Source organism: Podarcis pityusensis, assembly GCF_964106645.2.
Source record: "Podarcis pityusensis genome assembly, chromosome: 5".
Taxonomy (NCBI): domain Eukaryota; kingdom Metazoa; phylum Chordata; class Lepidosauria; order Squamata; family Lacertidae; genus Podarcis; species Podarcis pityusensis.
Window position 1 is genome coordinate 34,497,981 of NC_138032.1, and position 15,600 is coordinate 34,513,580.

Below are 15,600 nucleotides of genomic sequence, written 5' to 3' on the forward strand. Positions count from 1 at the left end.
AATAACTGGAGAACAATGGGGAGGGGAGAAACTTTTGCTCTCATGTCCTGTTGTGGGCTTCCCATAGGCATCTGCTTATCACCAAGGGAAACGCGATTCTGGATTAAATAGGGCGTTGGTCTGATCTAGCTGCCGTGTCAGTTATTCTGTTCGGAAGTGCAGTTGCATGGAAGCATTTGCTTTCTTCAGCGATGTCTCCCTGAAGAACGTGTCTCGTGGACACGGACTTAATAATCTAGGACTGCCAGGTTTGTTTTCATTCTTTCTTGCTTTCTTTGACAACAGCTTTCCCTACATATATTGACATTACTGGAGCTTTTCCAGGCATGGAGAGAAAGGATCTCTTTTGCAAATCAAGCTGCTGTTACAACCCACAGAAGCCGGTGTGACACCCAAGCCGTTTCAAAGCCGAAGACGGCACACGTGCATAAACTTGACGCAACCTTCCACGGCGTGATTTAGGTCTTTTCTTCGGAAAGTCACGCATGTGCACGTAACTGGGTCGCACTTTTCAAAAAATCGGATCCCCGCAGTATATAATCTGATGCTGGGACTTCCGTTCACGGGCTACGGCTCACAGCTAGTGCCAAGCAAAGGCTGTCCCGCAGTCCTTGGAAAAGTTCCCTGGCACCCAACTATATAAACCTCTCTCTCTCTCCCCCCCCCCGCACCCCACCCCCTGCGTTACAGCAGAGTGTCGTTCCTCGGCGACTTTGCACGCACGGGATCTTGCTGCGTCAGTGTGAGGCTTTAAAGGAGATTTCCTCAAGGTTTTTTTTCTCTCTCTCCTTAAAGTGGGGATTATTTATTTATTTAAAGGAGCCTAATTATAGCAACAAGCCAATGAGCGAGATCTGCCTCTCCCCCTTTTCGCAGACATACCCTACTGTGCGAGGAGGGCTGGGCCGCCAGGACCACGACCACCTCCCGCCAGACGCGTTCATTGGAGGTAGAGCCGCTTGGAGGACGAAGAGAAGGAGGAGGAGGGCACGTTTCGAACGCTAGCGTTTTCCCCGGGCTGGACCGCCTTTGCGAGCGTTCCACGGTTCGAACGCCGAGTGGGAAAAGGAAAGGGAAACCCCCACGCTCGCAGGCTCTCAACGTTCGGAGGCTGGAACGTTGCCGCTCTCCGCGTTCGGCAGGCAGCGTGCAGCGCACCGTCTCTAGCGGGGCTCCTTCCTTTTAAATCTCACTCCACCGCCCAGCCGCCTTCCTCAACTCGCAACTTTGCCCAGTGCAACTTTGCTCATAGCTTGCTCGGCGGCGGCGGTGCCACCCATTTCCACCCGATTCCTTTTCTCCCCACCCCGCGCGCGTCCACCCAGTGTTGGTTCTGATTGACTTTTTCTGGGGACGTGCTGGGCGTCCCTGGCTTATCTCCGTCCCTTGTGGGGAATGTGGAAATGGCCGGTGACAGGAGCCCTGGGGTCTTCTTGTGCCGGCGACGCTTCGGGCTACTGCTGCTGGCGGCGGCCGGACTGTGCGGCGGGGTCTCCGGAGTCAAGAATCCCAGCTGCCACGAAGTGAGGACGGCGTTTCAGATCCGCCAGATCGGCCCCCTCAAGCTGGTGCCCGATGTTCCCACAGCCGGTCAGTACCCACACATGCACCCCCTTCTCTCCCCCTTTAGACCAGCGGTCTCCCAAGGCTTCCCCGTGGGGGTGGGGGTTGTGACGCGCTTAACCCCGGTTCCTTGCTCTGCTTAGGGCACCTGGGAATGGTTACAAGAGCCGCCTTTTGACAGAGCAAGGCGGCTCGGGAAGAGGTGCTAGAGCGGGTGGGGGAAGCCGAGGGAGTTGAAATGGACGCGGCGGCAGCTGAAGGAGCGGTCAATGGGCAGAATGGCCCCCGGGGCTGCCCCGAGCGTCTGCTGCAACTTGGTTTGCTGAGGCTGAGCTGTTGCTCGGACCCACCGCTTAGAGAGGAGGTCGTAGCAATTCGCTGGAAATTCTTATTCCCTCCACTTTGACCCTGGAGGTTGTGGGTGGTGGGGACTGGGGGCTCTTGGTGACCCGTCTGTTAGGACGCACACCCTTCTAACACAATCCTCGTACTGATAAGAACATGAGGGCAAGCAGGTGGGCAGAGGTGGCTGGCTGATTGCGGGTGGGAGGGGCAGGATTGAGAGCAGAGAGATAGAGGCTGAGAGAGTGAGAGTGCAGGTGTCTGTCCCCAAGAACCTTGGGAACTGTAGTTTGTATGGGTGTTGGGAATTATAGTACAGTGGGGGGGGTCAGCTACAGTTCCCGTTATTTTTGGATGGGTGGGTGGGATGTGCTTTAAATGTAGGGTATGCACACAACCCAGGTGTAAAGGTAAAGGACCTCTGACAGTTAAGTCCAGTCGCGAACGGGGTTGCGGTGCTCATCTCGCTTTACTGGCTGTCCACAGACAGTTTTCCCAGGTCATGTCGCCAGCATGACTAAGCCACTTCTGGCGAAACCAGAGCATCACTCGGAAACGCTGTTTACCTTCCCGCTGGAGTGGTATCTATTTATCTACTTGCACTTGACATGCTTTCGAACTGCTAGGTTGGCAGGAGCAGGGACCGAGCAACAGGAGCTCACTCTGTCGCAGGGATTTAAACCGCCGACCTTCTGATCAGCAAGCCCTAGGCTCAGGGGTTTAGACCACAGCACCAGCTGTACAAGAGATTAAAAGCAGGGAATTTGTGCAAGGTGCCTCATTTTTTGCTTGTTTACTTCTGGGTGCTTGTGTGCAGCGGTGGGGTTTGGGTACAGCAAGTTGAGTCCTCACCGCTGTGCTACCAAGTGGAGGCAGTGACTCACTCACTTACTCAGGATGACCCTGCTAGGCTCAATCCTTCCCACCCTGTTGCCCAAGGAGAGAGCGAGTTCTAAGTTAAGCCTCCAAGGGAGACAGCAGGCTGGTGAAAAGAAGTAGTGCATTGCTGCTCTTTGCAACCATTATTTGCCCTGTCTTGTCCACCACGCTGCTCCTGCATGGTTGGATGAGGCCAGCAATGGCTTCAAGAACTAATTGCCACCTGCCTCCCTCTCTCTGGAAGTCTCTTACCTGCACCCTTGTTAGTGGCAGCCTGCTAGGGAAGGTTGTGCACTGGTGAGTGGACAGGAGAACCAGGCAGATGTTTCTTGCATGAGGACCCAACTTCTCGCTTGCTCACCTACACTCTGTCTGGTGCTGTGGCAGGTGGGCGAGGGTTAGGCCTGCCTGTGCCACCTTAGAGGGTGACCCAGTGGGCGTGAGGCTTTTCATAGAATTGGAAGGAGCCCAAAGGGCCATTTAACCCAACTCCCCAGCAATGTATCAGTCCAGCCCTACCCTGAGAAGTGAGTGGAGACAGTAGCTGCTCCTGCAAGGCCTACACCTCCCCACCATGAATCCTGGAAAAGAGAGGGTAAGTGGGCCAAGGCTGGGCCTAGTGCCACTTCTTCTGGCTCACCTGCATTTCCTGACCGGGGTGGCAGAGCTTCCAAAGTGAGTTGGTGAGTGAATGCTCCTTGTAGCCACCACTCACTTTTGTCCACTTTGGCATAGAGGCAGAGGAGTGACATTTCCATGGCACCACTTTCCTTTGAAGTCTGAGTGTGATGGGATGGTTTGTGTGGCACAGAGCGGACCCTGCCAAATCTTTTTGGGGCTGCTAGCTTTCAGACCAGCTGGTCCATCCAGTGGCCCCTTCTGTGGCTCTGTGCCATGGGCCGCTGCCCCAAATGTTCAGGTCGTCAAAGCCTTCATCGATGCTTCATTTGAGATTCCTGCATCACAGGCGGTTGGACTAGATGACCCTCGGGTCCCTTCCAGCTCTACAATTCCATGAACGCTGCTTGTTCAGAGCAGCACCCTGGAAATGCTGGCTTGCTGTTGTATTGAGTTCTAAATGTACAACAACACAGGGCTTCCCTGTATTTGGCCCTATGGGAATGTAGGCAAGGATTAGGCAGGAAACCCCAAACCCCCTTAGCTGCTGTGTTGTATAAGGCTACCGGGGAGCACAATTTGGCTAAAATGTGTGTGTTGGGTGGAGGATGTTGTAGGACATGCTGTGTTGTAGGGCATGCTGATTTCATTAAAGCCCGCTCCCCCCCCCACTTCCCTCCAATAATTTGAGTATTGTCCAGAACTCACAGAAATGAAAAATAGTCTTCCTGTAAATCAGGTTAATGGAAGGGAGGGTGACTCAAGCCAGAGGCACAATAGCAGCCTAACTGAATATGTACCCCGTCTGTCTGCTCCCTGTTCTGTATTTCATAGGAACTTAATATAGCTCCTATTGTAGCCAAGCACTGTGCTGGTCAGTCTCTGTGCCCAGAGCCAGGTTGTTAGCAAATCTCTTCACCAGGCATAGAAAAATGAATCTATTGCAGCAGCAAATTAGATTGCCGGGATCATTTGGTCCAAGAAGAGAGAGAGAGAGAGAGAGAGAGAGAGAGAGAGAGAATATCTCTCCTAACAGGCAGTTTAGAAACTGCAGATGCAAAAGATCTCTAGGTGCAAGCCTACCAAGTTCTTGGAGGTACGCCAAGAAAGAATTTAACCCAGACCACTTTGTTGCAAGACTCATGCAAAGTGGAAAATTTTTTATAGCATCAGTTTTAGTTCGGTCACAGGTGGACCACAATAAAGCACATTTTGCAGGGAAGTCAAAAGGAAACTTTTCTTGTAATTAAAAGTAGCAGCTCTGCCTTTCACTACAGTAATTGTCTGTACATATATCAAACACAGCTTTTGCTGAAATTGATACTGCGTCATGTACTATTCATTAGTGTATTATTCCCTCTCTTCTTAAATTTATTTTATGGGAGTGGAATCTGAAGACAGGAATGGCCTTCCCCATTCCACCCCACAGTTTCTTATATGAAATAACTTTTTAATAATTCAATTAACAGTGACCCCTGGGGAAGTTTTGCTTCCCTCCCCTTGCCCCCTTCATTCAGCAGGTGTTGCTTTCTTCAGCAGAGACTGGACAATATGTTGTACTTTATTCCACCAATGCAAAGGGGTAGTCAACTTACTGTAGAATTGCTCTGTTACTGGACGGGAAATAGGTGATGGTAGTTTTAGGGTCACTGTCCCATAAATATGGTGCAGAAAGCATGAACTGGACTAGATGCAGCCCAATGCAGAAGCGAGGGGGATGGAGATAGCTTCTAAACATGTGTGCATGGTACACTCATTCTCACACATGCATGCACAGTCCCCCACAGAATGGTGGGACATCGTTTCCAGAGTGAGAGAATAGGACTGCACGGTAAAGCTATCTATGCCACCCGAATTCCATTGTTTTAAATTAAGCATTCTCCCAGGTGAGTGAGTATAGGATTGCAGCCCTACTGTCACATCCTTTTTGTTTTGTAGGACTGCATAAGCCCTTCATGCTCGAGTACTGCTGTGCAGTGCTCAAAATCTTTTAAATGGTCTGATAGTGACTAGAGGGAAAGGGAATGCTCTTCACTGAGATGCACAGGTACTAGCCAATAGGTACCTGTGACACTCTTGCGACCAACTTTTTATGCTGTGCACACTAGTGGGGTCATGGAAGGCTGCCTTTTCTCAAAATGTTATTGTCCAAATGCTCATATGATGTGTTCTCCACCCCACCCAAATTGCTCTAGTTCAGGAAGTCATTAAGGTGTTCGACACATGATTAAAATACTCATTTTGCCTCATCTACTCAGAAGCATCTGTTGCTTGCTATTGTCTTGGGCTGGATATATTAACTTGAGCAGACCATTTGACTTCTGTGGCAACTTCTTACCTAAGAGCCTTGAAATTTAGTGACAATTAGAGATTTGTTCTGATGGAATTGTAGAAACATTTCTGCCTTCTCAAGCATGTTGAGGGGGAGGCAACCAGAGCAAAGGGGCAAATTTGCAATCTGTTGCGGTTAAAGTTATGTGTGCTGAGACTCTTATTCTGATCAGCGCCTGTACACCTGTGCCTTGGATAATGTCAACCAACACACTGTGGTGCAGTAATGAGACTTCTACTTTGGGTTTCAGGGGGCTGATGTTCTGATATCCAGTATCAAGTTTGCTTGCTGGACTTGTGCAAATCATTATCTCTGTGTCTAACCCTCATGCCAAATTATACAGGTAATCAATGACTAGATTTCTCCACATTTCAAGTTTTTAAATTTAAAGCAGTCACGACAGGAGGCTTCAAGTTGGATTGAAGTACAGTGGTACCTTGGGTTACATACGCTTCAGGTGGCATACGCTTCAGGTTACAGACTCCACTAACCCAGAAATAGTACCTCGGGTTAAGAACTTTGCTTCAGGATTAGAACAGAAATGGCGCAGCAGCGCTGTGGCAGCAGCAGCGGGAGGCCCCATTAGCTAAAGTGGTGCTTCAGGTTAAGAACAGTTTCAGGTTAAGAACAGACCTCCAGAATGAATTAACCTGAGGTACCACTGTATTTGTGTTTAGGGAGTGGTGGTGGGCAGGGCATTGTTTTAAGCTTTCCTTCCTTGCAGTATTCCTGAACAAAATTGGACCCTCCCTGGCTGCTATTTAACCCATGGATGGTGGGGAAATAAAGGTACCTTTAGCCCTGCATGGGCCTCCTGACAACAGCGAGGACTGAAGGTAAATGGTACAGGGAGAAAAGGGTTAAGCTAGGGGTTGGCAAATTTTTTTTGCCATGGGCCAGTCCACTGTCCCTCAGACCTTGTGGCGGGCTGGAGAAGCAGCACCGGGGGGTTGGAAGAAGAGGCGAGGGGGGCAAGTAGTCCTCCTCCCCAGCCCCAGCCGCTGCGCTTACCTTCCCTGGGGCTGCCGCCACCACTGCTACTGCTGCTTCTCGTGGGTAGGCAGAGCGAGTTCGTCTGCTCCGCTCTCTGGCCCACAGGAGCACTAGGGCAGCGGTGGTGGCGGAGGGAAGATGAGTGGCGCGAAAGGGCTGGCTCCGGAGAGGGGCTGCTTAAAATGCACTCAGCCAGCTCAGCCCAGCCCCCTTCCTCCTCTAGGCAGGGCGAGGAGAAGCTAGGAGGAGGGAGGGAGGAGGTGCCGCCGCGGTGTGTGTGAGGGAGAGGGGGGAATGGAATGGCACAGGGGGGAAATGGCGCAGCACGAACGAACAGAATCCCCACACCGATCCATGGACAGTCTGCGGGCTGGATCCTGAAGGCCATTGTGCCTGATCCGGCCCTTAGTTTGCCGATCCCTGGGTTAAACCTTCCTCCTCCAGCGCTACTGCTCTGATCAGAAGCAGAGAACCCTATGGCTGCTTAAAAAGACATTGCAAGATCCAGTTGTGTCTCCCGTGTAATTTTGGTCTTTTCCTTTAAAAGGCTGAAATACTGCTTTGTGCTCCTTGGAGAGAATAAGATACATTAAGCGCAGTGCTGGAAACATGAGGTGGATATCTTGAGGGAAGTGCTAATGCATATCCTTGACCTCTCATTCTGCCTCCATCTCTCCAGTAAATACAAAAATTGTGGCTTTGTACATCCTTTTTCCTTTTGTTGATCTTGTTGGACAAGATGCCAGTGAGAGCCCCACAAACCGATTAATGTTATAGTCCTTTTTGTTCCCTAATGCAACCTCTTTCATTGTGTTATATTGGTCTTCTATCTGCATGTTGTTTGTTTTGTGCTTGCCTATGTTGAACAACAAGTGTCACCACCCAAAGTCTTATTTTTTTTTAAAAAAAGTTTTATTTACACATTTCAAGTTTATACATTTCATTAATTTTACAATCAATTTAACATTTCAAAGTTTGACTTTCTTTCCCCTCTTTTTGGGGTTCCTTCAATTTTTTAAAAAATAGCTTCTGAATATCCCAATTCATTAATTTAGTCATTTCAATGTGTACTTTAAATATATACTCTTATGAAACTGCAGGTTATTACAATAATCCTGCCAGTGTTTTTACCTGTTTGCAATTTATCTGTATATATTCAATAAGCCATTTCCATTCTTTTATAAAAAGTTTGTTATCTTGATTTCTTATTCTTCTGGTAAGTTTCGCTGTTTCTGCATATGCCATACTTTTTTGTATCCATTTTTCCTTTGCTGGGACTTCTGCTTCTTTCCACCCAAAGTTTTGGCATTGTTGTTTTCTTTTTTTCTTTCATAAAATGTATATACTGCTTGATTGTAAAAAACAAAAAAACACATCTCAAAACAGTTTACAAAAATATAGCACAATAAAATGAAGAGGAATATTACAACCCTACCTTAAAACATACAAAATATAAAATACTAAAGCAGATTAAAATTATTTCAACTTTCTAAGCATCTGGGTAGGCTCATCTAAACAATAATGCTTTTAACGGGCGCTGAAAAGAGTAATGTGAAAGTGCCGGCTTGAGCTCAAAAGGCAGGGAGTTCCAAAGTGTAGCTACTGTTACACTAAATGACCAGTTTCTTTCAGATGCAGAATGAATATTATGCAGTAGCTAAAGTAGCACCAATTCTGCCCATCAAAGCAGTCAAGTGAGCACATGGTGGGGTAAAGTGATCTCGTGAACTGGTCCCCAGTTGTTAATGGCTTTATATACAAATAGTAACACCTTGAACCTGGCAGAGTGGCAAATTGACAACCAGGGCAGACCTCTAAGCACAGGTGTTATATGCTGACAAGGCCTCACACCTGTCAGCAATCATGCTGCAGCATTCTGCACTAACTGCAGCTTCCGGATCAAGTGCAAAGGAAGCCCTACATAGAGTTCATTGCAGTAATCCAGTCTTAAAGTACCGTATTTTTCGCTCTATAGGACGCACTTTTTCCCCTCCAAAAATGAAGGGGAAATGTGTGTGCGTCCTATGGAGCGAATGCAGGGGGGAGGCAGGCAGGAAAAGCTCCCAAAAGCCGCACACAAACTCCGCGCGGCTCTTGCGGGCTTTTCCTCAGGAGGGACAAGGGACTGACGCGGCCAGTCAGTCCCTTCTCCCTCCTCGTAGAAAAGCCCGTAGGAGCCGCTCACTCCTTAAAGGGTGTGCGGCTCCTGTGGGCTTTTGTGGGGGGGGGGGTATTGCCATAGCCCCGCGACCCTGTCCTGGCAGCAGCCTCTTTAGCCGCACACCACCTCTCCAGCCGGGAAAGCGTGCACGGGGCTAAAGAAGCCCCGCGTACTCTCTCCCAGCTGGAGAGGTGACGCGCGGCTATGGCAGCAGCCTCTCAGCTGCGCCTTTCCACTGCTCCCCGACCTGCTCTTTGGGGCTGGCGGTGGGCTTCCCCCCGCCAGCCCCAAAGAGCAGGTCGAAAGGAACCTGAAGCCTGGAGAGTGGGAGGGGTCGGTGCGCACCAACCCCTCTCACTCTCCAGGCTTCCAAGGTAGCCGCCTGAAGGCGACTGAATGCACCTTGAACGGCACCTTGTTTTAAAGGGGGAAAACAAGGGGAAAAAATTTCTCCCCCTCTCTGCGCAGCGCCTCCTGCCACTTCGCTGAAGGGGCGCTGGGCAGAGAGGGGAAGAATTTTTTTTCTTGTTCTCCCCCCTCTAAAACAAGGTGCGTCCTATTGTCCGGTGCGTCCTATAGAGCGAAAAATACGGTAACCAACACAGACTAGGCTTTCCCAGTCCAGGAATGGGCATATTTGCCAAACCAGTCACACTTGGTAAAAGGCACTTCTAGCCACTGAGGCTACCTGACCAATTTCTCATTGCATTTTAAGCTACTAATATGTACATAGCATAACTTCCATTGAACTGAGTGGGCTTACTTCTGAGCAGACATGCATAGGATTGCACTTTTAGTGTTTTTGTCAAAGTGTCTCAGAGGGATTCTTAAATCCTGTAATAAAAAGTATGCAGGGCTAAAATGCTGCTTTTATAGTATGTCTTGAGTTATTTTTCCTTTCCCCCACTTTTTTTGTCTTGTTTCTGGCAGCATTGTTGTAGGTATTTAGTTTATATACTAGCCCTTTTATGATGCCAATCATGTCTCAGGCTGGGAATACGCGATGGGAAAATGACACAATGCCTTTGAGCATATGCAGAGTGCCTTTCTGTTTGCCCTGGAATAACCACTGGGATTAGGAGGTTTTAAACTTTGTCGACCTTACAGGAAACTTTACAGGAAAAGTTACTTTATAACTCAAGATTAAAGAGGCCGCTTCAGATTTGCTTCAGGTGTATTGATCGACATACAAATGCTAAGTTTATAAATACACTGCTGACAAATACCGGCAGTTAAAAGCATATACTTCTCTCTACCTCCCACTTCTCCCTGACTTAAGAAGTTGGCCGTTTGTCCCTCAAAACATGATAACTGCCCTTGATTCCATTATCTACTTGTGTTGCCAAGCCCATGTTGCTTCTCCTTAACTTTGCAGCACAACAAATACACAGCCTTTCCTCTCTGCCTCTTCTGCAAAAACTCTGGTTCATGCCCTCTTCATCTCTTGCCCTGACTACTACGTGATGCCCCCCCCATCTTTCTCTAGCTTTCTGCTGTCAAAACCATCCACCTCTCTGATAACTCTGACCATATGACACCTCTCTTTAAATCTCTGTTCTCATCTCCTAATGCATCCAGCACTCCTTGTCCTTCTTTTCAAAGGCCTCTGAAACCATATTTATTTGCTCTCATATCCCAGTACATCTCTCTGCTAACCTCCACTCCTTCAGCTCTTCCCTCCTCAGCTGTCCAAAGGACTCTGACCTTTTTTGGCTCCTTTGGCTTGGGCCTACCCTCTAGAAAACACACACACACACACAGAGAGAGAGAGAGAGAGAGAGAGAGAGAGAGAGAGAGACTTGCCTAATGCCGCTTCTCTTACTTTCTTCCAATCCCTCTTTAAAACCCACATTTTCCATGGAGCCTTTTATTGTCCAGAGGTGACTCACTGGGACCCTGCGGATGTTGCTGGACTGTAACTCCTACCATCTCTGGCTATTGACCATGCTGGCTGGGGGAAGGGCCATAGGCTATCTGCTTCAGGGGCAACAAATACCAAATTGAATCCTTAGTACCTCCAGATGTAAGACAGAGTCCTGTCCTCCTTCCGATGAGTCCAATGAGTCCAGTCCTCTGGAGGACCAGAGGAGATCCACCCTAGCATAGTGCCTCCAATATGTACTTACACCTGTGCAAATGCATAGACAGCAAATGTAGCTTCCCTATTTACTCTCACCCCCCCAAAATCCCCATTCCGCTTTTTGTCTCCCCTGTGTCACATTATAGTCTTTTGGGCAGAAACATGTCCTCTTGTACTCTGTAAATCACCCATGCCTGTTGATGGCACTACATGAATTGATGGTGATGATCACAGTTGCTGTTTTCAGTCTCCAAAAATTAATGTGCAAAGAGAAGTCTTTCTTTCTTTTCCTCCCAAGTGGAGACCAAGATGTGCGCTGCTTCCTTTGGCAGATGAATATCAGGCAGGAGCCAGCTTTCCTACTCGCTTCTCTTCCTGTCTGCCACTTCACAATTCTTTTGGATGGTGCTCATGAAATAAGAAGTCCCCATATGCTTCAGACCCCCCAGAAAGGACCCACCTACTGTGGCTTTCTGTTTTGCAGAAGCTGGAGAGACAGCAGAACTCTGAATTATGCTAGGCTTTTAAAAACCACTATAATGTCACATTTTTCTTGTGGTTACAGAAATAAAGGAACTCTTAGTAGGTTATTGGAGGTGGGGAGAGGAGAATCCATTTGTTTCTGTTTTGCTGCCCTGCTCCAAATATTGTAGACAAAACACTGGAAAATAAGGGCTGTGTTCTGAAGGCAGAGGTGGGAGTGTGCTTGCTAAGCCTCCCTTATCCTAGTCTCCCTAACTCTATTTTTTAATAATAATAATCAGGCATTGTCCCTTATTATGGATGCGCTTAGGGCTGGGTCCGCCTTGTACCACAGTGGTCGGCCATTATGGCTGTGGTGGAATTTGGAACCTGTTTGAGGGTTATCTGTGATGGTGGCTGGATTAGTGCTCTGTGAAGTTTGTGGTGTGAAGCATAGGCTGAATTAGGGTAGCCAGGTGAAAAAGCAGGTCAAATATATGCACCTTTAATAGCTGTGTTGAAGAAGGAATGCCATCAGGCATAGCTGGCATGACAAGCTAGGCGTACTCGGATTTCCTCTTCTGCACAACTTATCTGGTTCACAAGCTACTGTTCTTTGTTCACCTTTTTGCACACAGAAACCCGATTCTGCTCTGCGGGTATTTGATCTTCCACCCTTTTCTGGGTACAGCCGTGGTGCAAGCGGGAACCTATCCGTGAACCTTTTCAACAGTTATGGTTGGCCAGTCTTCCATGGTATACAAATGTTGAGGCTTTTCAGAGGAATCTTGTTTTCTTCCTGCCTCGTTAGAGGCATGCTAGCTCCCTTGAAAATAACAAGCTTCTTTCCCAGAAAACAACAAATAGCTACAGATGTGAAAAGTTAATATGCTTTTAAACTTTGGCTGACATGCTCTTTAATTAAGGATAGGAAGGAATGTACAAAAAGGTGATATTGATCCTCAGCACTGTGCATTAAGTGTTTCTCATGCTCTTAATATTTGTTAGGCAGCCGTGCCTTTTATCCTATGCCTTCTTAATTGAGTATTAAACCCTTTCTGTAAGTTCTTAATTTGGTGGTCGTCGTGGGGTTTTCCCCCTTGCTATGAAGCATGTATGAATCTTATACTGATAGACCACGTCAAGAAACTGATGGAAACTTCCCTGCCTTTCACCTGATCTAACAGGGTCTTCCTTACATTTTTAAGCAGTTTCTCAAATCCCAATAGGAGTCTTCAGGAGTATATATGAATTTTATCTTGATGGGCTGCATAAAGAAATCAAAAGCATATATTGATTAAAACATGAAAGCCCCTGCATGTTCCTAACTGCACCTACGGATTTATTAAAGGTGCAATGCAATAGGTGCCTGTATGCTTTTTCATTTGTGGGGTGGATGTGGGATTTTGTCTGTGGGGAGAGGAAGGGCTAAGCAGTTCCACCATTGCCAATAGAAGCAGTCGGCGGCAGCTTTTGTTTTTGTTTTTTTTTAAAGATGCATGTGGGATGACTGGCACGCATCTGCCTTGTAACATTTAGGTTGGCCCTCAGTCAAGAAATGATGGGAAGACAACTGAAGGACATAATGACAAGGCCACGCCATTGACTTAGCAACAAATGTGGTACACAAACTTCCTATTGATTTCACAAGAGTTTAAACGGGGCCCATTGTTTTCAAACTGAAAGCTCATGCTGTAAACATTTTCCTGCAAATATGGCAACATTAATATGCTCACGCAGCAAGAAGCTTGTTGCGAGGAGAAATTGAGGGTGGGTAAAATAGAAAACAGTACGCACAGTTCTTCCCACCCACAGCAATGCGGGTGGGGAATAGCAGAGAAGTAAAAGGGAATAAATCTTATGACGAATGAAGGTGCTCAGTAGGGGGTGAAATGATGTTATAAGAATCAGAGAATCTGCAGAAAATAGAGCACTCCCTTGGAAAAATCTGATATGCATATTTGCAGGCCTGCCTGGAACTTGTCTCGTGCTAATCTTTTTTTGTTTTACATTATTTTTTAATATCTCAAAGCTGTGTAGAGTCAGGAGCCAGATCTTCAGCTGGAATAAGCCAATTATGTCTGCCTAAGTAATTGTCTAATAACCTCCACATTCTTTCCTTTGGAGAGATGAGGATATTGGACTGTATGATATAATGCACCTACTGTATTCTGATGCTTGGAGAAGGGTGGCCAGAATGTGAAATGTTGCAGGTCCATTTATTTGGAAATGTTCTGTTCTTATTGATAACATTCTTAATAAGATGCATATTCATCTATATAAAAGCAAAGGTGAGGGAACCTGTGGCCTTTCAGATGTTGTTGAACTCCAACTCAGTCCCAGTCAGCATTGCCAGTGGTTGTGGGCAATTGGAGTAGCAATACAATAACATCTGGAGGGCCACAGGTTCCCCTCCCTGATAGGTCCAAATGGTCCCATGTGATCTTGATCCTATGGAGCTACAGAATTGCCTCTCTCTCAAAATGTGCCTAGTTATGCTGAGAGCATATTAAGGGCATGTGGCTCTGGGCTAGAAGTTGGTGAGGATGCAAATGGCAGCTGTTTTTAAGGGTGTCTGGGCAAACGAATGTTATGTATTCCAAATGCCTTTGATGTAAATTAAAAGGAAGGTTAGTTTAACATTAAGTTTTCCAGATCTCAGGAACTGGCTTGAAGTTTCGGGGTTTAGACACATTCTTGGAATCTCCAGGTGGTGGCGGATTTGGGGCTCTCAAATTTCCATGGTACCCTGTGTGACTTTACAATTGGCACCCCTGCCTCTTGTGCTCCATTCAGTACCATTGTTGTGGTGCCAGCACCCAGTGCAGCCAAACAGGTCACACAAACCCAAGACTGCCTCTGCTCCCGAGTAAAATCTCGAGTTGAGGAGATGGGCTTTGCCATTCACTCTATGCTTCCTCCATGTTCATCAGGGCACCAAGCGCAGTCAGGATGTTTTTCTGATTGGCCAGTGCCACTCTGCTCCCTTCTCCCAGTCTCCACCCTCTGGTTCCACTACATAACATGCCTTAGCTTTCAGACTGGATATTATCCAATGTCTAGCTTTCTCCAGGGGAAGGGCAACCACTGGGTACAACACTCTGTTTACTGTATCTTGGGGTCTGAGCTTTTGGAGCAGGCCTGGCCCAAGCCATTGGGCAGAGTGAGACAACCACCTCAAGAAGCAGAGACTGGAGGCAGTGGGTCCCCAAGCCATTCTCTTCCTTTGAATAAATGTGTGCAATATGGCCCTTAAGCTTACCAGCTTCCCTCCAGCTGCTGGAGAACACGATTCTGTCCACAGAATCCAATTGCCAGTCCAGTCACCTTCTGTATGTGGCATGGAGAGGGGGAGCCATCTTGTCTGCCTCAGGCTTGGGCTCAGAAGCATTCTGGTCTAGCAACTCCATCACAGTTCAGGAACCATGGGTTTAAAATCCCTGTGTTTTCAGGATTACAGGTTCAAAATGCCTGCTCCACTCTGAAACTCTCTGGGTGGTGTTGGTTTACAATACGATACGATAATCTTTATTGTCATAGTCCCATACAGAACAACGAAATTGAAAAAAATCTACATCAGACATTCAAAAACCAACAAGCCTGCTACCTCAGCTATCCCAGCCTGGTTAACCCCCTAAAAACTCTTGATACCCCATAATTAAATACAATATACTTAAATGAGGCTCTTGGGTGATGTTCCTCACAGGATATTTATGAGGCTAAAATGGCTGTTGGGAGGAAATAAATGCTCAGTTCAGAATGCTTACCTTTGTGTTAAACACATTGTACCAAGTGAGTAATATTTTTCCAACCAATATGTTAGAAGTTCATTTTTTATCAGTTTTTTTTAATGTAGGTGCCTTGCATTAACATCTGGACAGCACATTTGCAAATCTAACTTCGCTGGCTGATAAATGAGGGTGTGAGTTAATTGCAGTCTGTGCACCACAGATAGTTCAGATCTGGTGATTTAGTTACGTAAACTGAGGTCATTATTAAACAATAGGGTATATTTTATATTATGATGCTACTTCTTATTTATAGATTTTTTCCTGTTGGATTCAGAAATTGAATGGCTCATACTTAACTCAAAACTCCTGTGGAGAAGGGAAGTCTTTTGTCTTGGGAAGCTGGATGTCCTATTTGTTCTGTTCTGTTGGTGCAGAAGTT

At 47.1% G+C, this 15,600-nt stretch overlaps 1 protein-coding gene across 2 annotated transcripts in view; it reads left to right on the forward strand.

Annotated features, from left to right (window-relative positions):
- The first annotated feature begins 816 nt into the window (after positions 1-816).
- The window catches only part of LOC308477864 (glypican-5-like), a 404,575-nt gene continuing 389,791 nt past the window's right edge, over positions 817-15,600 (forward strand). The window contains exon 1 of one of the 2 annotated variants that reach the window (XM_081006899.1): positions 817-1,590. In XM_081006899.1, coding sequence (XP_080863025.1) covers positions 1,404-1,590 — 187 coding nt within the window. In that variant the 5' untranslated portion in view covers positions 817-1,403. The remainder of the gene's footprint in view (positions 1,591-15,600) is intronic. The other variant, XM_081006900.1, reaches the window with a different exon arrangement.